The sequence below is a fragment of the Botrytis sinoallii genome (genome assembly GCF_014898435.1).
Source record: "Botrytis sinoallii strain Bc 23 chromosome Unknown BSIN_026, whole genome shotgun sequence".
NCBI lineage: Eukaryota > Fungi > Ascomycota > Leotiomycetes > Helotiales > Sclerotiniaceae > Botrytis > Botrytis sinoallii.
Window position 1 is genome coordinate 232,104 of NW_024066053.1, and position 24,046 is coordinate 256,149.

At 42.5% G+C, this 24,046-nt stretch overlaps 8 protein-coding genes across 8 annotated transcripts; 6 read left to right on the forward strand and 2 right to left on the reverse strand.

The window, feature by feature from the left end:
* Positions 1 to 3,013: 3,013 nt before the first annotated feature.
* On the forward strand, positions 3,014 to 4,057 carry EAF02_010580 (uncharacterized protein; the record flags this gene model as incomplete). The annotated part of the gene is made up of 6 exons (XM_038906628.1): positions 3,014 to 3,246; positions 3,308 to 3,372; positions 3,431 to 3,491; positions 3,548 to 3,568; positions 3,699 to 3,740; positions 3,802 to 4,057. 6 exons carry the CDS (start codon positions 3,014 to 3,016, stop codon positions 3,827 to 3,829), a joined length of 450 nt encoding a protein of 149 aa, XP_038753498.1. The 3' UTR covers positions 3,830 to 4,057.
* Positions 4,058 to 4,436: 379 nt separating this feature from the next.
* EAF02_010581 (uncharacterized protein) lies at positions 4,437 to 8,624 on the forward strand. The gene is made up of 4 exons (XM_038906629.1): positions 4,437 to 5,153; positions 5,269 to 5,645; positions 5,701 to 7,687; positions 7,738 to 8,624. Exons 1-4 carry the CDS (start codon positions 5,145 to 5,147, stop codon positions 8,476 to 8,478), a joined length of 3,114 nt encoding a protein of 1,037 aa, XP_038753499.1. The 5' UTR covers positions 4,437 to 5,144; the 3' UTR covers positions 8,479 to 8,624.
* Positions 8,625 to 9,074: 450 nt separating this feature from the next.
* Positions 9,075 to 10,499, forward strand: EAF02_010582 (uncharacterized protein; the record flags this gene model as incomplete). Its single annotated transcript, XM_038906630.1, has 6 exons — positions 9,075 to 9,167; positions 9,225 to 9,359; positions 9,441 to 9,767; positions 9,834 to 10,145; positions 10,206 to 10,343; positions 10,398 to 10,499. The coding sequence occupies 6 exons, from the start codon at positions 9,075 to 9,077 to the stop codon at positions 10,497 to 10,499; spliced, it is 1,107 nt and encodes a 368-aa protein (XP_038753500.1).
* Positions 10,500 to 13,282: 2,783 nt separating this feature from the next.
* EAF02_010583 (uncharacterized protein) lies at positions 13,283 to 14,068 on the reverse strand (the record flags this gene model as incomplete). The annotated part of the gene is made up of 1 exon (XM_038906631.1): positions 13,283 to 14,068. One exon carries the CDS (start codon positions 14,066 to 14,068, stop codon positions 13,283 to 13,285), a length of 786 nt encoding a protein of 261 aa, XP_038753501.1.
* Positions 14,069 to 15,431: 1,363 nt separating this feature from the next.
* EAF02_010584 (uncharacterized protein) lies at positions 15,432 to 16,786 on the forward strand (the record flags this gene model as incomplete). Its single annotated transcript, XM_038906632.1, has 4 exons — positions 15,432 to 15,497; positions 15,560 to 15,810; positions 15,872 to 15,955; positions 16,036 to 16,786. The coding sequence occupies 4 exons, from the start codon at positions 15,432 to 15,434 to the stop codon at positions 16,784 to 16,786; spliced, it is 1,152 nt and encodes a 383-aa protein (XP_038753502.1).
* Positions 16,787 to 17,339: 553 nt separating this feature from the next.
* EAF02_010585 (uncharacterized protein) lies at positions 17,340 to 20,934 on the forward strand (the record flags this gene model as incomplete). The annotated part of the gene is made up of 3 exons (XM_038906633.1): positions 17,340 to 18,477; positions 18,549 to 19,819; positions 19,867 to 20,934. 3 exons carry the CDS (start codon positions 17,340 to 17,342, stop codon positions 20,932 to 20,934), a joined length of 3,477 nt encoding a protein of 1,158 aa, XP_038753503.1.
* An 801-nt stretch (positions 20,935 to 21,735) lies between these two features.
* EAF02_010586 (uncharacterized protein) lies at positions 21,736 to 22,299 on the forward strand (the record flags this gene model as incomplete). The annotated part of the gene is made up of 3 exons (XM_038906634.1): positions 21,736 to 21,882; positions 21,948 to 22,145; positions 22,201 to 22,299. 3 exons carry the CDS (start codon positions 21,736 to 21,738, stop codon positions 22,297 to 22,299), a joined length of 444 nt encoding a protein of 147 aa, XP_038753504.1.
* Positions 22,300 to 22,927: 628 nt separating this feature from the next.
* EAF02_010587 (uncharacterized protein) lies at positions 22,928 to 23,854 on the reverse strand (the record flags this gene model as incomplete). Its single annotated transcript, XM_038906635.1, has 1 exon — positions 22,928 to 23,854. The coding sequence occupies one exon, from the start codon at positions 23,852 to 23,854 to the stop codon at positions 22,928 to 22,930; it is 927 nt and encodes a 308-aa protein (XP_038753505.1).
* Positions 23,855 to 24,046: the final 192 nt, after the last annotated feature.

Here is a 24,046-nt window from a genome sequence, read left to right on the forward strand (position 1 = left end):
AACACGAAGAGTCGATGCAGCAGAGAAGGTTTGCAGATTGGAGAGTAGAGGAAACGAGTGTGAAAATGGGAATGAGGTTCGAGTTCCCATTCATATCGTCCGGACTAGAGAACGAGATGAATAGCTACGATAATCTCCCAACATCCTATTGGATTCCAAAATAAAAGATCATATAAGTTTCATTATCAAAACCATGATGCAGACTCCAGGAAACTTTGTCTGGACTAAAATGACATGTGTGCTCCACCGGGGAACAACGATGCATCTTGACGTGCTTCAATGCTGCAGCAATATTTGCAGGATCGGGGATGTGGTTGGAAGAGACAAGGAATGTGTGCATTTACGTATAGGGTATCCATTTATGTGGATATGAAGTTGACGATGGAGTGAGTGCCTAAATTCAAGTCAAAATCTAGAACCCGTAACCCGTAAAAGGTGAAGAAGAGACTTGGAATTACTTGGTTTGATGTAACTTTGACATGCAATCCGACGTGTTTGGGTCTTCAAATGCTTAGCCAGAGATCTTCTTGGAGAGACATTGGTTGGATAAAAACGGATAATTAAGAGGTTACTTAGCGGGAACCTGATTACTCATCTTGTTGGTACCGAAAAAACAAATGATGCGAATATATCTCCGCTCGACATAAGTGTGGTAGCGCAGCCAAGGTGTCAACATCTTAGATCGCAGATGATTCCAGACTTCTTTCTACCTTGGTTCATTAGAACAACTTTTCTGGGCAAGATAAGGAGGATGCTATGCAATTCGAAAACAAACTTTTAACACAAAGACATTTCAATCATCATTATTCACGGGTAGCCCGCCTAAAAAGATCTTTCGATGTACGGTATGCTATGTATGGTATAATGCATTTTGGTGGATCCGACGCAAGACTTTCTCAAAATGGAATCTTCAGATCAAAATGATCACATGATCTGGAATTCATGTGAGTGTGACGGCGGGAATATGTAAGAGGGAGAGCTTTGCGAGTAATTGAATATACCAAGCTGATACCCCTCGTTAAGAACAGGCACTAATCTGCAAGACTGGCGTCATTTTGATAAATCTGATACAAAGGTAATAACAAATGACATTAAGTAGAAAGACATCAGGTGGTGGTGTCGATGTTGGTATTTTTCCCTATCCGGCCCGACTTGGGTGCCGACGGAGATCTTGTTGTACCCGATAGATCAGCCGGATCATCTTGCCCGTAGGTATATCATTTACTGGAGTCATCAAAGGGTTCAGACCTTCTTCTTATTTCGGTTCAAGTATATGCTTGTACTTGTTAGGATAACCTGTCCTTGAGATCGATCATTTTTTCAAGCCTGACATATCGTTACACTGACAACATGCGGGATGTCAGATTGTATAGGATCAATCTATGTGGGAAACAGATTCCCACGCACCAAAGTTCCGATTAGTAAATGATATGCAGTCAGAAGCGCACTATGAAGGAGAAAGTAGATTTCCTTTTGGCAAAATATGATAGCATAGCCTTGCTAAAGAAGAAAGTAGGATTGATGGCTTCTCGTCTCCAGAGTTCAAAAGTTGTTGCAGATCATACAAATGTTTGTCAAAACATGCCAAGTACAACTTCATGTTTAGGTTTTGGAAGAATCGAGCCGCCATAAGCTAGACGTTATAATTCGTGGGGCCACTGTGAATAAGAGGCTTTCTATCTCAACATTGACTGGTTGACGTGACTTCAAAGTCGTTCGAAAATAGGATGAGCTGCATCTAGAGGCACCGCTAAGATGATACCGACATGCCGAGACCCTTTGAAAACATCATGAAGGCAAGATGAATGATCTCCCAACAATTGGCAAAAACCTTATAGCAAATTGATGATTATGATGATTAGTTATTGCTGAATTGTTGCTTTTGATATTTGGTACGAGCAACCTCAATCAGCATCATCCGGAGATCCGATTATATGAAACCTCCCGTTTCTCTTACCATGTTTTCCCTTGCATAGGCCGCGGGATGCCTTTTTTGATCTTCTGGAAAGAGCTCGAAATCTGTCGTGGCCCCGCCCCCCCCATGTTTTCCCATGTAAAGTCTGATGTCTGACTTCTCATAGGAAGACTCGAAGACTCGGGATGAGTTATTGGTAACACTGAGAGAACATATCCCATGTCCATGCGTGGGGAGAAAAGCAAAAACTCCATTCTAAGGTTAGTCCCTCTCCCCTACATATATCAGAAGTAGCTAAGCTGAGGTGGGATATTCGGCGGTAGATGCGATAAACATAATGAATTACCTTTTGGAGAACTAGACCTCGATGGATGTGATAGATGTGATAGATCATAGATGTCGTAGGCTTGATACCGGAAAAGCGGATAGAAGGAGTTTACAAGGTTGTTGTCTAACTATATTGGTATCGAACCTAGGTGTGAACATCATATCAAAGATCGGTCTGAAGGTAAGGTGTAAAGTGTAAGATGTAGTGTGCATATATGATGTATGGCTTGATATTTGTCTTGGATGAACATCCACTGACATACAGCATACCCTTGTCGGCGTGAAGACGTGGTTCTCGATACGTTCCAAGTTCCATTAATATATGTTGGACCATCACAAAAACTGTCTAGGTGTTGTATGTAGGAGGAATGGGGAAGGGGGGGAGGGGGAGGGGGTGAGGAGTCTGGGAGTCTGGGAGTCTGGGAGCCTGCGAGTGAGTCGATGAGATTGGGACAGATACCAAAGGCGGAAAACCAAAACCAGAACCAGACAAGAGTCTTCCTGCCGTGTCGACCTAGTGAATATCTAGCGGGCACATTACGAGATGGCTTCAATTGCTTACAAGGCTGTCATGAACTGTGGCTCTCCGGCCGTGAGCTTTTCTTTCTTTGAGCCCCACCATTCGTTCGAAGATTACCCACCTCGAGCCACCACCGGAAACCTTTGAAATCTTCCCCCGCAGCAACCGTTGATCTAAAAATTTACATAAAGCCATTCACCCCCTTTCACCTTTCGAAACTTCTCGTTTTCTTTCTACGATCTTCTTCCCACATGTCATATATATTCTCACGTTTGAGATCATCAACTGCAAGAATTCCAACTCAAGCCAAATTTCAATATAGAAACTTTTCTCGCACAAACGTCATCATGGGTGTCACAAAGCATATCATCAAGGAGGGTTCTGGTGCAACTCCCACAAATGGACAGACCGTCACCATTGAATATACCGGATGGTTGAAGGACACTTCCAAGGGAGACACTCTCGAGGCCCAAAAGGGCAACCAGTAAGTTCCTCGAGAAGCTCCATTCGTGTCCTCATTTGTATACTAACAGACTGACTCACAGATTCGATTCCTCTGTCGGCCGTGGTGCTTTCGTTGTTCAAATCGGTGTCGGCCAAGTCATCAAGGGTATTTTACCCCGCTATCCAATAAAAGTGACGTTGAATGCTTATTGACTTGGTATTAGGTTGGGATGAGGGTGTTACTCAAATGAAGGTCGGTGAGAAGGCTACTTTGGACATTACCCCGTAAGTTATACCTACCAATGGCATTGTTAGATGGCCTTGCTAATATATCTTCACAGTGATTATGCCTATGGTGCCCGGTAAGATTATTCACATCCCCCGTCTTTTCGATCATTCCTCTTTCCAGAGGTCGACTTGACAGCTTTTATCCTCGGAAAAAGACGGCAACACATTATGGAGGAACGGCATTGCTGATCTTTGTTTCTGTAGTGGTTTCCCCCCTGTCATCCCACCCAACTCAACTCTTATCTTGTAAGTCTCAAAATCTATTTGATACCAGATCTACAAAGTACTTGACTAACAATATTTACAGTGACGTTGAGCTCAAAAAGATCGGCTAAACACGCGATATTCAAAAGTTTTCGATCATAGACCGCCATTAAGGCGAGAAGGCTCAGGCTCACGAAGAACGAACGAAGGAACGAGTAAATGAATACATATTGGGTGGTAGCATATGTGAGCCGCCCATTAAAAGTTGAGAATGAATACCACGTTGTTTCTATGAAATCACCATGCACTTGGGACTTTGTGATGGTCATCAAACCTATGAATATTACATGAGGAGTGAACAGACGAGATACATAAATGGTGAACTTAATAAATCTGCAACCCACCCTTACAACCAGGGTGCGGATACCACCCCTCATGTACGAGTACAGCTCGTATAGATTGGGTCAGAATGACGAGGGGCTGTGTATTGGCCTACCTAACTAGAGTAGGTAGTATGAGTATATGATGCCGTCAGTTCACTCATCAGGCATCACGCATGTCAGACAGGGTCGATATGAGCGTTGATAGAGAATACAGGACTCTTTCAACCAGCCTTATGGGTCGAAATTGACATGATTCATGCAAGCCAGCCCGACTTATCTACTGAAATAAATGTCCTTGCGATGAGATGATTTCCATCGCCTACCATTCTTTTACCTCTTAAGAACTCCCAAACAGTACAGAATCTTGAAAAGTGCGTTGTTTGTAACAATCAAATAGCGATTCCATATACCGCGAGTGTTCTTAGAATATTGATACTCGAGGACATCCTCATGTGTTGATATGATTATTCCCATAAAATTAATTTTCTATCAAATCATGTCCTACTTCATAGATTCCTACTAGGTACGAGGGATGCCAGGTCCAGTGTAGTTATGTCATTTTTACTCTAGATGTTTCCATTTGTCAGGTCAGTGCTAGAGCCTCAGTGGCTGGGGAGGTGGGTGGATTGTGCGAGGCGAAGGGCATTTTGATACTGTAAGCAACCCGCTGCTTCCAATTCCAATTCTTATCAATACAGTAACATTGATCAAAATCATTTGACATTTCATCATTCCATTCTTTTTTTGAATCCAAAGAAACCACAAACCACAAAACACAGTGAATCCCAATCATCGAACATCCAACCTCTTTTCGAGAACGTTATTAGCTCAGTTTCCTCTACCTAGGTAATACTGCACCTCGCAAGGCGATAACCCCACAATATCCAACTACTCACGATCCGAGCCTTAAGTTGGTACAATCTAGTGAACCAGAAGAATAACACCCCTTTTCTGGAATCCTTTATCAAACGCCAACATTCCGTCAACAGTAGATTTAAACGGTGCTGGTAACCTGGGAAAACGTAAACTCTCCAACGCGGATTCTCAGAGGCCAGATAAAAAGATGATGACGGTAAGTGAAAGCTACCCCTCCAAATCATCAGCTATCTCAAAGCTCGAGCTTCGAGCTCTCTCAAATCATCTTGTTTCTAGTATTGCACAAACTAATATCGTTACTCTCTCACTAGGCCATACACACGAAAGATAAAGACATGGAGACTAAGATGCAGGTAGATGAGTCGGTGGTTGGCAATAACGAGATCGATGAATCGCTTTACAGCAGACAACTTTACGTTCTAGGACATGAGGCCATGAAGCGTATGGGTGCTTCGAATGTGCTGATTGTGGGACTCAAGGGACTCGGTGTCGAGATTGCGAAGAATATTGCTTTGGCAGGTGTCAGAAGTCTTACCCTCTATGATCCTGCGCCAGCCGCCATCTCCGACCTTTCATCTCAATTCTTTCTACATCCTGAAGATGTTGGAAAGCCAAGAGCGGAAGTGACCGCACCACGCGTTGCTGAGCTAAACGCATATACACCGGTTTCCGTTCACAAGTCATCCAGGTTAGTAATTCATTTTGGCGCGAGGCTATAATCTTGCTAACTTTAGCTCCCGCAGCTTAACAGAGGAACTCACTCAATTCGATCGATACCAAGTCGTTGTCCTGACCAATACCCCCCTCAAGGACCAAATCATAATTGGTGATTATTTACATAGCAAGGGGATTTACCTGGTAGTTGCGGATACATTTGGTCTCTTTGGATCAATCTTTTGCGACTTTGGTGATAAGTTCACTGTTCTTGATCCCACAGGCGAAGCTCCAGTCAGTGGCATTGTTGCTGGAATCGACGAGGAAGGTTTAGTATCCGCCTTGGATGAAACACGACACGGCCTTGAGGATGGGGATTACGTCACTTTCACCGAGTTGGAAGGCTTAGAAGCTTTGAACGGCGCAGAGCCTCGAAAGGTAACAGTAAAGGGGCCATACACTTTCTCTATCGGAGATGTTACTGGACTTGGTCAATACAAGAAGGGTGGAATGTACCAACAGGTCAAAATGCCAAAGTTCATTGACTTCAAGCCATTGTCCGCTGCTTTGAAGGACCCAGAACATCTTATTTCCGACTACGCAAAATTCGATCGTCCTCAGCAGCTCCATGTCGGTTTCCAGGCTCTTCATGGTTTCCAAGAATCTCAAGGTCGTCTTCCAAAACCCATGAATAAGGAAGACTCCCTAGTCATTGTCGAGTCTGCTAAGACCTTTATCAAAAATCAAAAGCTGGATATTGAAGTGGATGAGAAGTTGATCGCCGAGTTAAGTTACCAAGCTCAAGGTGATTTGAACCCAATGGCAGCTTTCTTCGGTGGTCTTGCCGCTCAAGAAGTGTTGAAGGCTGTTTCTGGGAAATTCCACCCAATCAATCAATGGATGTACTTCGACTCTTTGGAGTCCCTTCCTACCAGTTTCAAACGGACCGAGGAAACATGCAAACCCCTCAATTCTCGATACGATGGTCAAATTGTTGTATTTGGTCAAGAATACCAAGAAAAGCTGTCCAACATCACCCAGTTCTTGGTTGGTGCCGGTGCTATTGGTTGCGAAATGTTGAAGAATTGGGCCATGATTGGTTTAGCCACAGGCCCAAAGGGTAAGATCTTTGTCACTGATATGGATTCGATCGAAAAGAGCAATCTCAACCGTCAATTCCTCTTCAGACCTAAAGATGTTGGCAAGTTGAAGAGTGATTGTGCTGCTGAGGCAGTACAAGCAATGAATCCTGATCTTAAAGGTCATATTGTTACCATGCGTGATCGAGTTGGTCAAGATACCGAACATATTTTCAATGAGCAATTCTGGTACCAACTTGATGGCGTTACTAACGCTCTCGATAATGTTGATGCGCGAACTTACGTTGATCGTCGTTGTGTCTTTTTCCGAAAGCCTTTGTTGGAGAGTGGAACCCTTGGTACTAAGTGTAACACACAGGTTGTTCTCCCTCATCTGACCGAGTCATATTCCAGCTCTCAAGATCCTCCCGAGCAATCTTTCCCAATGTGTACACTTCGAAGTTTCCCTAACAAGATTGAACATACCATTGCTTGGTCTCGAGAATTGTTCGAATCATACTTTGTCAAGCCAGCAGAAACAGTCAATTTATACCTCACTCAGCCAGACTACCTCGAAAAAACCTTGAAGCAGGGTGGCCAAGAAAAAGCAACCCTAGAAACGATTCTAGATTTCTTAGTTGAGGATAAACCATTGTCTGTTGAGGACTGTATCAAGTGGGCTCGTCTACAATTCGAGAAGCAATACAATAATAACATTCAACAATTACTGTACAACTTCCCTAAGGATTCAACTACATCAAGCGGTACACCATTTTGGTCTGGACCAAAACGTGCTCCAGATCCATTGAAGTTTGACCCCAAGAACCAATATCATTGGGATTTCGTTGTCGCTGGTGCTAGCCTTCATGCCTTCAACTATGGAATCAACACCACTGGTCTCAACTCAAGCACAATTCAAAAAGTTCTCGATAACATGATCATCCCCGATTTCTCTCCCAGCTCTTCCGTCAAGATTCAAGCTGATGACAGTGAACCTGTAAGTTTCATTTTTCTCGTTACACTATGAAGTATGTCTGACAAACTTAGGATCCAAATGCTGGAAACAGCTCATTCGATGACAGCACGGAGCTTCAAAATCTCATGGCTAAGCTTCCATCGCCTAAATCATTGGCCGGTTTGAAACTTTCACCAGTAGAGTTTGAGAAGGATGATGATACAAACCACCACATTGACTTTATCACCGCTGCTAGTAACTTGCGTGCCGAGAATTACAAGATTGAGCTTGCCGATAGACACAAGACAAAGTTTATTGCTGGCAAGATTATTCCTGCTATTGCAACCACTACTGCTCTTGCCACGGGATTGGTAATCATGGAGTTTTACAAGATTATCGATGGTAAAGATGACATTGAGCAATACAAGAACGGCTTCGTCAACTTAGCCTTACCTTTCTTTGGATTCAGTGAACCTATCGCTAGTCCAAAGGCTACATACAAAGGTCACACAGGAGAAGTCTCTATTGACAAACTCTGGGATCGATTTGAGGTTGAGGATATTACTCTTCAAGAACTCATCGACGACTTCTCAAAGAACAAGGGTCTCGATATCACTATGTTGAGTTCGGGTGTTAGTCTCTTGTATGCCAGCTTTTTCCCCAAGGCAAAGTTGGCGGATCGATTGAATTTGAAGCTCAGCGAACTTGTTGAGCTCATTTCCAAGAAGCCTATCCCAAGTCATCAAAAGACGGTGATCTTCGAAATTTGTGTTGAAGATCAAGATGAAGAAGATGTAGAAGTTCCTTATATTATGATGAAGTTGGGCAATTAACGACAGAATGAAGATGAAGGGGCATACTTTTATGGGACTAAAACTAGAGTAGCACGCGAATTATGAATTTAGCAAATTATAAATACCTTACAAACATAGGTGTCATTAATGTGTTGAATAATGTCAAACAGTATCTGGATACCTACGTGGGGATTATGATTACAGTATTACTATGGGATTTTGAGTTTTTCTGATAAATCCATATTGGGGGGCGAAAAGCTCTACTCTTCATTGAAAAATTCTTGATACTCTTTGATCAATTCTTGCTTGGTCAGGAATTACCTACAAAATGGTCAGCAATTACCAAAATCCCCCAAATCCACGAAATTCGCTCTTTTCGCTCTTTGGAAGAGGCCTGTGTCTGTGTTGTGTTGTGTTGTGTTGTGTTGTGTTTTGTAAACTTAGTAAGTGCTTTGTAGAAGAAATGTAAGCAGACTCGGCAGATTAGCAAGGATGCACCGATATAGCTCCAATCAATGACAAATCTCTACCCCGCCATCCATCTTCAAGCTTCCCATTCTTCCTTTGTATCACAACATATAGAGGGGAACAACATCACCTCTCTCCTTTCAATTCAACTCAATTCAACTCAGTTCATGCTCTCTAGACTTCGTCAGTTATCTGTACAGCTTCCAACTCTTTCAAATTTACCAATAAGAGGTTTCAGTTCTAGTAAATCTATAAATATGGTTCGTTGGCTCTAAGCTCTCGTGAGATAGACATTTACTGACATGAGAAATACATAGGCCGAACAAAAGATCACTAATTGGGTGCCACTTAACGATAAGACGGGAGAATTTAAGAGAGGACAATCTCAATTTCGAAATTTCATTAAGAAAGGGGGAGAATTTCCACCCGAGAAAGGAAGATATCATCTCTATGTAAATACACCTTCCCTCCTTCCCACTTCCACTCATTCGTTTGAGGTCGAGCATTTCCCGACTAACCATAAACCCAATTAGGTATCTTATGCCTGTCCATGGGCTCACCGCGCATTGATTGTGCGCAAACTTAAAGGTCTTGAGGATATCATTCCATATACTAGTGTACATTGGCATATGGCAGAAAAAGGATGGCGATTTGCGACTCCTGAAGATGATGTCACTGGTGAGAATGTTACAGCTTCTCCAGTAGAAGCCCACAAAGGGTATACCCATTTGAGAGATATCTATTTCCAAGTCGATCCGGAATATAGTGGGAGATTCACAGTTCCCACTCTTTATGATGTGAAGCAGGGAAAGATTGTTAGTAATGAGAGTAGTGAAATCATTAGGATGTTTTACACTGAGGTAGGTTTGGACTTTTTGTTTTGTTTTCTGAGGAATTTTGGGTAACGGGCACTGACATTGAGATAGTTCGATGACATCATTGCTCCGGAATACAAGAATGTCGATCTCTTTCCTGCCAATCTCCAAAAGGAAATTGAAGCTACAAATGAATGGACATACAATGATATTAACAATGGAGTCTACAAATCTGGCTTCGCCATTAAGCAGGAAGCATATGAGAAGGCTGTGATTCAACTCTTCGCATCCTTGGATCGGGTTGAGAAACATTTGAGTGAGAATGAGGGACCATATTATTATGGAAAGAACATTACCGAAGCGGATGTGAGATTGTTCACTACAATTATTCGTTTCGACGTCGTTTATGTTCAACACTTTAAGGTATACATTCACTCAGCTTGGCAGTTGGTCAAGCGCGACAATTGCTAACGAGTTTAAAAGACAAATATCCGAGATATTCGATCAGGATATCCATTCATCCATAAGTGGTTAAGGAATCTGTATTGGAATGTTCCAGCATTTGGAGAGACCACTGAGTTTACCCACATTAAAAACCATTATACTAAGAGTCACACTCAAGTATGTGCCTTTATTTCTTTTAGAGAGGCGAGCTTTATACTAACCGAATTACAGATTAATCCATTCAGTATTTCTCCCGTGGGACCTGAGCCACCTATCTTGAGAGAAGATGAAGAAGTTCCAGCTGTTAAATGGGCTTTGAGTTTGAGGAAGTGAGATGGTGAGAGGTAGTACTGTGTTGAGTTAGGAAATTAGAACAGATGAAAGGTATTATTAGCCTTTAGTGCTGTGGTAATAAATTTATATGGAATATTGATCTCACTTTGTTCGTTGGATTGCCTCTAACTTTGATTGATATATGAAAGCATTTATCTTGGCTTAAAATTATTTACAGGTTCTTGCCTACATTCCCGGAAAGTTGTTCACATTGACCCTCCTGTTTGATCTTTTGGGAGTAGTCTCCCGGTCCTCCTACACCTACCTATACAGGCTATATATCTGAAAGAATGCAACTGGCTTCAGTTATCCGAATCCGCCAACGCCTCTATTTGGGACCATACTGTGATATTACATATCTTGTGAGGTTTCTACTATCCGATTCATCTCTCCTCTCCTCACATCCTCTTCTCCCATTGATTATTCTCTCCTTTACTGCCCGCTTCTTTTCTCGGTTTGGATGTTCGTTCGCATCAAGTGGTTTTACATGGCACTAGTGATGAACGTTGTGTTTGAGAATTGCTTTTGATGTTTTTCATGGGTTTAATTATTCAATGGGTGGTTGGGTGGTTGAGATGGGGATATTAGATTTTTGTGAGGTGTGAATGCTCTTGTGTGAGAAGTAATGTTATCTTGGTATTTTTTAGGCGAGAGTGGGAGGAGGTGAATGGGAGGAGGTGAATGGGAGGAGGTGAATGGGAGGAGGCGAATATAAAAAATAAAATTAAAGAGATGAATAGAAAGAGATGAATAGAACAGAGATAGAATAGAAAGAGATGAATACGAAGATGAATAGAAAGCGATGAATGAAAGAAACACATATAAGGAAGTGAATGTGAGAAGGTGAATGAAAGGAAGTAAATAAGAGAAAGTAAATAAGAGAAAGTAAATAAGAGAAAGTAAATAAGAGAAAGTAAATAAGAGAAAGTAAATAAGAGAAAGTAAATAAGAGAAAGTAAATAAAAAGAAGTGAATGTACGAAAGTAAATATATCAAACCCGATTTTAATACGAAAATTATACGAATCTTGAAGCGAGATATCTGATGTATACCTAGTCGCAGAGTGTATATTCCTCAAGCGAGCTTCTCATTTACTATTCTCTCTATCCTAACTCATATTTATATCACCCTACTCCTCTTTCGTTTTATTTTTCTTCTTATTATTCCCTAAATCCATCAACCGCTCTAAATCCATCAACCGCCATTCCCTCCGCTTCAAATCTCTATATAATGGTAAAAATTCATACTTTTTGCCCTCCCATATTGTCGGGATATCGATCATGTGATCTAAGAGGGCACTGTATTTCACTAGCGTATGTACTAGCGTATCACTAGCGCTCAGCACTTCTCCTCTATAAATACTAGCTTCCCATGTTTAATAATGATCAAGAACGAATACAACCCACAATAGACTAAAGTACTATACACTTTATCACCCCAAGTTGATACCAACACATATAGTCTAAACCAAGCAACCCTCGCCGAATCCTCCATTCTTTCTTTCCTCACCCCCCATCTTTCACACATTCTCTCATCAGTACCCCCTTTCTCTTTCTCTCCTATTTGTTACTCTCCTCCTACCCTCTTCATTCATCTATCCTCTTCACACACCACCAGCTCAAAAGCTTCATCTACCACAAAATTCCCCTCCTCCCCTCCCCGGCACCACACTTCATCGCTTCTTACTTACCAACACTTACTAACCTCACATCTATCAACCTCACATCTAATCACCCTCACATCATCACATCATCCATATCTACCAACTAACCCACCCATACCTTTCCAATCCCCAATCCCCAATTTCCAACCTCCCATATATCCACCCCCACCACCCTCCCCCCCGCCCAAAAAACCCCCAAACCCCCCCACAACCTTCCCAGCAGCTCAAAATTGAAAATCTACCAAACAAAACAAGAACAAGACAAGAGAATAGAATATACATATGAAAGAATACTCCGACTCCAACTCCGAGCCGAGCCGACAGGTTTAATCATGACTATGCAAATTAATACGGAGAGCGGGGAGCGGGGAGCAGGAATACGTGTTTAGTATATCTAGATGTGATATCTTGGATATTAGGTAGGTATATTAGGTGTATATATATATAATTATTGAGTTTATACCGAGCAGTAGAGATACAAGGTTTACTTATCACTGCCACTGCCACTGCCACTGCAGACAGGTATCATGTATAATATAATATAATATAATATAATACAAAATACATGTGAGAAAGAGAGAACGTTAGATGTGGTCAGGTAATCTTCATGTAATCTTTAGGTCATTCATCTCATCACATCACATAACATCACATCACATCATGCGAGGCTGACTCTTTTTTCCCCTCTATACATACCTAGGAATAGACTGAGACTAGCAAGTTTTTTCTTCATGTATGTATATATACCTCTTGCAGATACTTTTGAGTTCTGGATACTGCTTTGGTTCTTTTGATATGTATATTGAATTGTATTTAGAGGCCTTGAATATTATTCGCCCACAGTTGAGATATGACTGCTTCTGACAGGTAATTGCTGCCGATAGTCTTTCTCCCGTTTCAGCATCGAAAATGCCAATTATACTTCCCATTCATGTGCGTTCCATGTTTGCGCCAAGAATATAAAGGGAAAAGGAAAATAAAAGATAAGTAACATGGATCATTAGAGAAACGCTGCTTGCGCCCAAAAATCCATTCTATTCCCATTCTAAGTATGCGCCAACGCTTTGGGTATACCGTAGAAATACACCAGCTAATACCCAATTACTCATGCCTTGACCTTTTATACAATTCCCTTTTTAACCTTCGTCTGTACCCTCACAGTCGGTAAGGCCCACCCCATATATTCCTTCTCAAGACCCATAGCGATTTCCTTTAAAGTTCTTTCTTCCCTTACGAAACTTTGTTTGAAATCCACCCATATTCTTAATATATCCTCGGGTTCCATCCTCGGTTCTACAAATTCGAAGTCCTCGTCCAATCTGCCGCACGGCCTTCTCTCCTCTCTAATGATAAGTTTAACCAAGTCGAGATTCGGAAAAGATCGCATTAATGTTGCTTTATTGTATGATTCCCAAGGTCTCTTGATTTCTACATCCACATGATCGATTCCAATAGCTTTGACATCATCGAGAAGTTCTGGTGTATTTAAAAAGGTACGAAAGTCGCGAAGGGTTTCATCATACCCCATTGCACGATGCCGAGGAAGGTAAAGAATATCGATGTAAGGATTGAAGTAGATTCTTGGTTCGGAAGTCTTTGTTCCGAAAGAAAGTGTATATACACGTAAAGCTTCGGTTCGTGATTCGTGATTAGCTTGGAGGATTGCAGGAGGTGGAATCATCGAACGACATCGATCGATGGTAGGATCATATCGAACTTCAACGGTACGAGTGGTGCAGGCATATCGCCAGACGAGAATTCGAAGTTCAGGTAAGAGTTTCGGGAAAAGATGGAAATCGTTGAGTGGTTCTTGAGATGGGGAAATCATGGTAGATTGTGGTCTGTAAATCATTCGTAGAACTTGAGGATCCATTGATGGATTGTTTTTGATATAAGAGGTGAACATGTTGAAGAAGAACAAGTAGTAGAAATCTTTTGAAAAGGCTGAATGTGAAGGTATTGCATGGAAGGAAGAGCCTATTAATATTAAATGATTATGCGGTCAATCTTGAGCGCTTAAGAGAGAAATATCATTTAGCCTTTAAGCCTTGCAGTGTTGTATTAGAAGTGAAGTGAAGTAAGGTAAAGTTGAGATGGAGTAGAAGTCGACTGAATGAATGTTATACACGCTTTTGCTGAAAACGTCTTGAATTGACACATGCAAGAAGAGACCTCGGAAGGTTAAGGAAGGGAAGGGAAGGGAAGGGAAGAAGGAAGATATAAAGTTAAGTGTATGGGAAAGCCTCACTTAGGGACAGGAACCCGATCACAAAATGAAATATGGATATTGTGAGCTGATAGTAATCTAGACTTCACTTGATTGATCAACGATGCCCAAGGTTGAAAGAGTCAAACTTCCATCCTAGCAAATGCATCCAGTCGCCAAGACGAAAATGATAGAGATTCTTGATATAAATCACTCGATTAAGGTGTGAGATCAACCACGCTTCACTCAATTTAACCGCATAATGGTCTATATTCAGTAAGGGTTGAGGGACCGGCGTATATGAGGAAGGTAAGTGACGTTCCTGTTGTGTTGTTTGTGTCGTTTGTGTGGTGAAATCCTTGTTGGGCAGAAGAACGTGGTCTGATGTTGGTGGAGATGGATTTATCTTACTAAGAGAGGATTGGTTGATGTTATGACTTTTTACATGGCGAAATACCATTTCACACCTCACTGATGAAAGGGAAGGAAAACAACAGGGAAAAACCTTTGATAGTCAATCAAAATGGGGTGATATTTACGAGATGATTTATAGAGAAGAAGGCATGATATAACAATAATAACAGTAGCTAGGTAATTTAAGAATACAGGAATATAGGTATAATGAGAAAGTCCTGGTATATAATGATGAGTGTTTGTTGTGAAGATCACCGGTCCACCAGCTTCACCAGTGCTTCCCTTTGCTTGCTTACCTAAGCACAAGGTACCAATAAGCAGAAGGCTGACAGATCGAACCACGTGAGAATCTGCTGCCCAGGCCAGGTATCAACGGAGAATTCAAGGGGGGAAATTCCGGGAACCCCAGTCTACAATACCTTCTAGCGTCTGCTCTGTACAACTCCCGCATACCGGGTATGACCTTAGCCTCGTGTCGAGCATAGACAAGGCTGTGATCAATACCCCACCAGGGCCACCACCAAGTTCGAATCTAATAATACTTGTAACTCCTTCAAGAAATGTTCCGAGACATTTTATAAGATTATCGAATTTAAACAAAATATCAAAAAAAAAGAAAAAGAAAAAGAACAAAAAAAGAAATCCAGATATGATGGCGGCGTCAAAAGCTCCTATGCCCTCGGCTTTAACTTTTGAGTTATTGGCTCGTTGCTCTGTAAGCTATCGTTACTTTTCTTTCTCTTCATCACCGCTCTCTAATCTCTACAAATATGCTAGACAACAAAAGCAAGAGCCGCCAATTTGACTTTACCTCATGGGCCAGTCCAATTACCCATGTTCATGCCAGTGGCCACACAAGCATCATTAAAAGGGTTGACTCCGCAACAACTTGAGGATACAGGTTGTCGTTTATGCTTGAACAACACCTATCACCTAGGCTTGAAACCAGGGCAGGAAGTTTTAGACAAAGTTGGGGGAGCGCATAAGTTACAAGGATGGAACCACAATATATTAACAGATAGTGGAGGGTAATTTTGTCTACGCATCAACCTACACACCCCTTTTGAAAAACTAACATAATGTCGATAGTTTTCAAATGGTCAGTCTCCTAAAATTGGCCAATATCACAGAGGAAGGTGTACGATTTTTGAGTCCGCATGATGGATCCCCTATGTTACTCACGCCTGAGCATTCAATGTCTCTTCAAAATTCCATAGGAAGCGACATTATCATGCAACTCGATGATGTATTAGTTTACCACCCTCTCCCGATGCCGAAAGAATGAAAGTAGCAATGGAAAGAAGTGTTAGATGGCTCGATCGATGTATTACCGCACACGCGAACCCGACTACGCAAAATCTGTTCTGCATTATACAAGGAGGATTGGATTTAGAGTTGAGGAAAAAATGCTGTGAAGAGATGGTAGCAAGAGGGACACCAGGCATCGCAATAGGTGGGTTAAGTGGTGGTGAAGCCAAGTCAGATTATTGTCGTGTAGTAAATACATGTACGAGTCTCTTGCCAGAAAATAAGCCCAGATATGTGATGGGAATTGGATATCCTGAAGATTTGGTAGTCAGTGTGGCATTAGGTGCAGACATGTTCGATTGTGTATGGCCTACTCGCACAGCACGATTTGGAAACGCAATCACCAAACATGGAGTCCTCAATTTACGACACGCATCTTACGCGAACGATTTTGGACCAGTGGAAGAAGGATGTGGATGCATATGCTGCAGAACAGGAGATGGCGGTCTGGGTATCACAAGAGCATATGTTCACCATTTAGCTGCTAAAGAGACTGTTGGTGCACATTTACTCACCATGCATAATGTTTGGTATCAACTGGAGTTGATGCGAAATGCTAGGAAAGCTATTATTGAAGATAGATATCCCGCTTTCATCAAGAAGTTCTTTGCAGATCTTCACGGTGGTGAGAAATCTAAATATCCAGATTGGGCAGTAGAAGCATTAAGAACAGTTGGTGTTGATCTAATGGAGTAATAAGAGAAGATTTTAGGATAATAAGAGATGAAATAGATACCAATAGTAAAATGGTTTGGAAGAGAATTGCTGGGCACTGCATGCAATGACAGTCTGACAAAAAAAAAGAAACAAAACCTACCCCTCCCTAAGCAACTAGAGATATAACTTGAAACGACGGCGTTTTCTACGAGCATAAGAGATTGAAATTCAAGATGTTGTTATTTCCTTCAGACGACTTCTGATATATTTCTATCAATATTGAAACTTATTTCATTACTCTTCTCTTGGATCCTCATAAAATAACGACACCGAGGCTGAACCGTTAACTGGCAGGGGTTCGCGATCTGCGTCAGTACGCGATTTAGGGATTCTTTGCCGCATATTCCTTCGTCATCGTCATAAGCTTCTCTATCTGGAAACTTCGCGACGAGGAGATTGAATTAAAGTGAAGGGTCAAGATTGAAGTGAAGGTTGAGCTTTCGGCTCAACACAATTTCACAATTCACTCATTCACTCATTTACTCATTTGCTCATTTACAATGGCATACTCATCGACAAATGGTGGGCAGAAATGCCAGCCCTCGCCCGTCCAGTTGCCCTCCTCGACAAGTACAACGATACTCCAATATCAAATTCACTGAGACGCCTTTCAATCAGTAACGCTTCTAGAACTGGTCTTCCAATTTCACCTCAAACTTCTTCGACAAGAGCTACATCATATGGGGGTCATTCAAATCTCTATCCATCACCAAGTGGTAGAAGCCCCGTGCTTCCAAGCCCCTTACGCCGAAGTTCCAGTACTGCTAGTTTCGACCAACGTCGCTCATCTACTTCACATCTCTCTCGGAAACCGTCTTTAAATTCGCTTAACGGTGGAGGTTTAACTCCAAACAAAAATTCAATAAACAGAAGATCATCGACACAATTTGCACACAGGTCACCATCTGTCATGGGTACTAAATCACTCCTCTCCCAAAGGGAGGAAGAAATGCGTGAACCCTCACCGCGGCATACTGCAGCATCCATCGCAAGCTCGCATTTCAAGTCGGAATTGGATTTACAAGATAAGAATGATGGCTCAAGATCTGCAGAGACAATTGTTATACTTCACGACTCCGTTTATGGACATCGCTTCTCCCGGCCCAAAACTTCAAGAACCGGTTTGAGTACAATTGTCGAAAGACCTGAGAGAATTCATGCTAGCATACTTGGATTGTCTGTAGCATATGTACGACTGGGCGAAAGACATTCCGAGGGTCGCTATCCTCTTCGTCCTGGCATGGAAGCTTCTGCGGTACCTAGTACACCCTTTCGCATACGCAAAACTACTCGTCGAATGTCTTTATCCTCGCAAGCGATCACAAATGTACATGGAGTAAAGTGGATGGAGGAGTTGAAGATTATGTGTGATAATGCAGAAGCCAAGCTCGCTATGAGCGGAAAAGAATTGGCTAGACCTGAGATGAATCGAGGTCCCAATGAAGCACCTCCTTCAAAGTTTCACGAGGGTGATCTCTATCTGTGTGCGGAGTCTTTGGACGCTATGGAGGGTGCGCTGGGTGCTGTATGTGAGGGTGTTGATGCTGTTTTTGAAGGCTCTTCTACGGGATTCGGACCACGCCGAAGTTTTATTGCGATAAGACCTCCTGGACATCATTGTTCAGCTAGTTATCCTTCGGGATTCTGTTGGTTGAATAATGTTCATGTTGGTATTTCACATGCTTCTCTGACTCACGGTTTAACTCATGCGGCTATCATTGATTTGATCTTCATCATGGAGATGGATCTCAAGCAATCGCTTGGGAACATAATGCTCGTGCTAATGGATTGGCTAAGAATGCATTACCGTGGAAGAAGACTTCGATTGGATATTTCAGTCTCCATGATATTAATTCATACCCATGTGAGATGGGTGACGAGGAGAAAGTCAAGAATGCTAGTCTTTGTATTGAAAATGCACATGGTCAAAATATTTGGAATGTTCACCTACAACCATGGAAAACTGAAGAAGGATTTTGGGAACTATATGAATCAAAGTATTCAGTACTACTTGAGAAGACACGAAATTTTTTACGCACACAATACGAGCGGCTTCAATCATCACCTAACGGACCCAAGCCAAAAGCTGCAATTTTCATATCGGCTGGTTTCGATGCCAGTGAGTGGGAGAGTTCTGGCATGCAACGTCATAAGGTCAACGTTCCAACCGAGTTTTATGCTCGTCTAACCCGAGATGTTGTAAAACTTGCAGCTGAGGAAGGTACAGGGGTAGACGGAAGGATTATTAGTGTTCTTGAGGGTGGTTACAGTGATCGTGCTTTGTGTACCGGGGTTTTGAGTCATCTTAGTGGTTTGTCAGGAAGTGATCCTGTAGCTCACACCGAAAAATCATTCACAGGTCTAAACTTTGAAATGGGACAGAGACTTGGTGTAGATCCATTGAGCCCTGGGCCGCCATCTCCTTATGGTTTCATGCCATATGATCCATTATGGTGGTCTCAAGGTCGATTGGAACAACTTGATGCTGCTATGAATAGTGCACCAGTCGCCGAGGAGCCGAAAACTCAAAAAGCTGCAGGACCTCAAGGAAATTTTGCATCTCCTACACAATCCTTCATTGCTAAAGTCGTCAATACTCCTACGGCACAACGAAGTGTATCAACGATGGGTATGAGAAATGGAGTGCCAGTTCCAAGATCTTCACCTCCTAGGCCACCTACTCCTCCACCACCCGATGTTCATTGGACAGTTGCAGCTCATGAATTGAGTAAATTGCTTATTCCAACTGATAGACAGACAAAGAGTTGTCAATGGGAAGATCTTGCTGCCGAAGCTACAAAAGCAAGAAAAGAACGTCAATCATTAGCAAACCCCGAAGCCGCCCAACAACCTGCTAATCCGGAACCTGCTAATGCCAGAATGTCTTTACGAACAAGAAAACCTCCACCAAAATTGCTTGATAGCATCGAAAAGGATGAGGTCAAAAAGCCTGCTGCAAAATCAAACCGTCGAAGAACCGTTCCTAGCACCGCCGCTTCACCTGTGCACAAAGTATGTATTTACGTCATGTTGTATAGTTACAAACTAACAATTAATAGGCTACCCCTGCTCCAAGCGCAAGTCAAGCATCTGATACGAATTCTAGTCAGTCAACACAAAAGTCTGCTCGGAGACTTAGTGCCGCATCTATATCCACTACTAGGGCAATGCCTCCTCCTTCTCGACCGGTACCTGCTGCTAATAGAGCGCCATCACTTCCTCAAAGACCGAGTAGTTCTATGAGTGTACGACCGGGGTCCGCTATGAGTTCTCGTGGACCTCCTCCACCCTCTGTCGTTGTAAAGAAAACAAGAGCACCTGCCAAACCTCGAACTGATGCTTCAAAACCAGGTCCAGGTCGACCCCGCAAGAAGTCTCCTCCAGTGACTGGCTCCGATAGTAATATGAAGAATACCATTGAAGCTGTTCCAACTGCGGAAAATAGTAACCAGTCTTCTGACGTTGATAGTCTAACTTCTGGTATGAAGAAAATCAAGATTAGTCTTCTGACTAAAGCACAGAAAGAGGCCAAGGAAGAAGAAAAGCATAGGGTGAAAATTGAATCGAGTCAGGAAGATGGGCAAGCATACTCGAATATGTCAAACGAAACACCGCCTACAACAGCCAATTCAGAGACGACCTACAATCAATCTGCAACTTCTACACCAATAATGAGTATTTCACCTGGACCTTCAACCCTGCAACTATTTCTTCCTCCACGTGATTCTGCTCAATTGGAAGAGCCTGAACAAGTTCCCTTACCGACTAGTTCACCTATCGGTCCTCCCATGGAACAATATGAGTCTGGAAATGTTTCGGATCATTCATCAAATTACAGCGCGGACGGATTTGTGCCCTTTCAACCACAAGGCCCGATTCCCAGCACGATAGCACAACAAGAACCACTTCGATGGTTACCACCGAATACAAACACACCAGCCGCAGTGAAGAAATATGATCTTCCAGTATTTACATCTACCTCCGCCATACCTTTTGCTTCGATTTCCGACGTTGACAATCAAAACGAACCTTCAAATTCACACGCCGAACAAGATTCATCCCCATCTGAATCTACACAGTTAGCTTCCTCGATCTGGGATATTCCTGTTACACAACGGGATCAATAGATTCTCTCCAAGAAACTTTCATTGGTATACATATTGAATTAAATCGACCTTGGTAAACACATATCCATTCCCATGATGGCAATAAGCTTGTACTTTTTCTTTGTTCATGATACCCTTTAGAAGGAAGTGTTAGGGAGAACTGGGGAATGAAAGGTCTGGATATTTGTACCATTATAGAGACTTTCGAGTAGAGAGCAAATAATTATAATTATCAATGTTTTGTGGTTCGTATGACATGTGAAATTCAATCTCGAATTGTTAGTATAGGAAGAATTTCCGTCATACACTTATTCCTGGAGGTTATTCCAGCCAAGGCAGTGTATTTGTATCTTTATGTAAAACATGTCTCTATACCCCCGGATCACCCCAGGAATTGGATGTTGTTCCGCCTAGATTGTCTATTTGTAGGAAGGAATATAGGTGGAACTGATCACGCCTATAACACTTTCAATAATTCGATTAGTACTTTCGAAAATCATACAAAATAGAATGCTTGAATGTTATTCAAATTAATTAGAGCCGATCCTTGTCTGAGTTTTTCTACATTTCTATGTTAAATTTGTGGTCGATTTAAAATTCAATTGATTCGAAAGATAGTAACAAAGACTGTGGGGGATTTTCTCCTACGAACAGGTTCTGAGGGGAACAGTCACGTGATCATAAAGTGACACTAGTGTCCCAGCTAGCGAGACATCGACAACTTTTCCCACACAAAAGAATTTTGAAGATTTTATACCTCTCAATCGACAACCGCAAAAACTTTCGACAACCACCACATACAACCCCCTCAATACCGTAATCATGGGTCGCGTTCGTACCAAGACTGTTAAGAAGTCCGCCAAGGTCATTATCGAGAGATATTACCCAAAGTTGACTCTCGATTTCGAGACCAACAAGAGAATCTGTGATGAGATCGCCATCATTGCTTCCAAGAGACTCCGCAACAAGGTAAATTACAACCTGCAATTGAATGGGATGGAAAACCGGCGGATTTCTAACAATTGCCAAAATAGATTGCCGGTTACACCACCCATTTGATGAAGCGTATTCAACGTGGACCAGTCCGTGGTATCTCCTTCAAGCTCCAAGAAGAGGAGAGAGAACGTAAGGATCAATACGTTCCAGAGGTTTCTGCTCTCGATGTTTCCAGCACTGAGAGCGGACAACTCGAGGTCGACGTCGAGACAAAGGATCTCCTCAAGTCCCTTGGTGTATGTATTTTGCGCAATTTGATATTTATTTTCGCATCTAATATTTTTGTTACAGTTCGATTCTATCCCATGCAACGTCACCCCAGTCACTCAAGCACAAACCACCGAGCGTGGACCAAGACGATTCGGCGACAGACCTGCCCGCAGAGAATAAATTTATGGATTTACAAAGGGTATGGGGGATTTTATTGGGAAGCACATGGATCTGATGGCTACTGGCGTATAAAGGACGGACAGGAAGTGTATACAGATCAATGTGAGAGAATTCCTCCCAAAACCAGGTGTCGCCCGTGACTCTCTCTTTATGAGAGATGAGGCTTGATTGCCATCCTTCGGGAAAACCTTTCGCTTTTCGTGAATTTGATGGTCTTCTAATGATGTACGCTGTGAGCTTGATGCATGCGGCCGACATATCAGCAGCACGAGCTACGGTCTCTACGAGGGACTTCTCCCGAAGTGCACTTCTCTGCTACTCCATGCAGAACCTTCTGTGATCATAATATTTCGATCTTTTCGCTCAAGTCTACTGCACCCAGCCGCAAGTGTATATACAGAACGCGTTGAGGATTTTATATTTCCATCGTTCCTATCTGACGGTAAGTTGTGCGTGAATGATGATAGTGTACGGCTTTAGTTCCAGGAAAGTCGATTTACGGTTGAAATTCAAGGTGCACCAATAAGAATTGTTACATCGGTTAATCTATGTCATTGAATGTGACGGACGTGGGGTATCATAGTTTTACTCCTTCCTGCCATGAACTCCATAACTCCAAGTAATGCTATCATATTTTCCAGTCTGTATCCATCTCTGTATCGTCATCATCTTCCCCAAACAAATCCCCATACTTGTTGCCATGATTAAATGTAGACGTATGACCTTCCAGATCCAAATGTAATGTATCCATTCTATCAGCAAGTTCATTCGAGTCGAATGTCGGTGGCTTGACATCACTCTGTTTGACTTCTTTCTCAACTATCGAGAAATTCGAGACATGCTTCGATGAACCTTGACCAGTCTCTCCCCTCTCTAAAGCAAGGTTTCCAAATTTCCTCTGCTTGTCTTGGGCTTCCTGTTTGTTCAAGTCCAAATTCTCAATTCCGTCCATAACCAAATCTTCCTCCGTCTTGGGTTCGTCCAGTAAGTCTATATTCGTAGCAGAGCTGTCGCCACTCCTCTCCCAAGCTGGACATTCACTCAATTGAACTCGAACATATAAAGCTCGCCTGGCGCACGTATCCGAGCACCATTTTTCCGCATCTTCTTTCTTCGCAATCCTAAAATCCTTTGCCTTCCCTGACATGCCCAGCAATCTCCACTGACCACCTTTATTATCTCGCGGCCGCGGATTGGCACACAAGGTATACCCGCACCGACTATCGAGATTGCGTTCGAGGATTAGGGCATCGTAGTCGCTGGGCTGAAAGGGTCGAAGCATCTCTTTGAAGGCGCGGGCGTCGGACGGTGCGGGGTTCGAGGCATCGTGGGGTGGAGAGGAGGCGAGCGGGAAATCAATCAGTGATTCGGTGGAGGAGAGGATTTCGAGCTCGACTTCTTTGCGTTCTTGGATGAGGCGCGCGTGGTAGAGGGCTACTTCGCGGTCGCGCTCGGCTTTGGTGGGTGAGGGGTTGGTGGTGGTGGTGGAGGGGTAGGAGGAGGAGGAGGAAGTGGTTTTTTTTAATATTGATTTGGGCTTTTGAAGGGTGGACATATTTGTGTTTTTTAGAGTTTGTTTTCGTTTCGTTTTTGTTGTCCTCTTCTTAGGTTGTGGGTGGGTAGGTAGGTATTTGATGTATTGGATAGATTGGAATAGATTTGATTTGATTTGATTTGATTGATTTGAGCCGAGTCGAGTTGATTTGATTTGATTGATAAGATTGATGGTTGGGTTTCTTAATCCGTG

Bases quoted from the DNA above. Each gene is read 5' to 3' on its own strand.
- EAF02_010581 (XM_038906629.1), top strand. The intron at 5,646-5,700 runs GTTAGTAATTCA...TAGCTCCCGCAG, and splicing joins TCCGTTCACAAGTCATCCAG to CTTAACAGAGGAACTCACTC. The intron at 7,688-7,737 runs GTAAGTTTCATT...TGACAAACTTAG, and splicing joins AAGCTGATGACAGTGAACCT to GATCCAAATGCTGGAAACAG.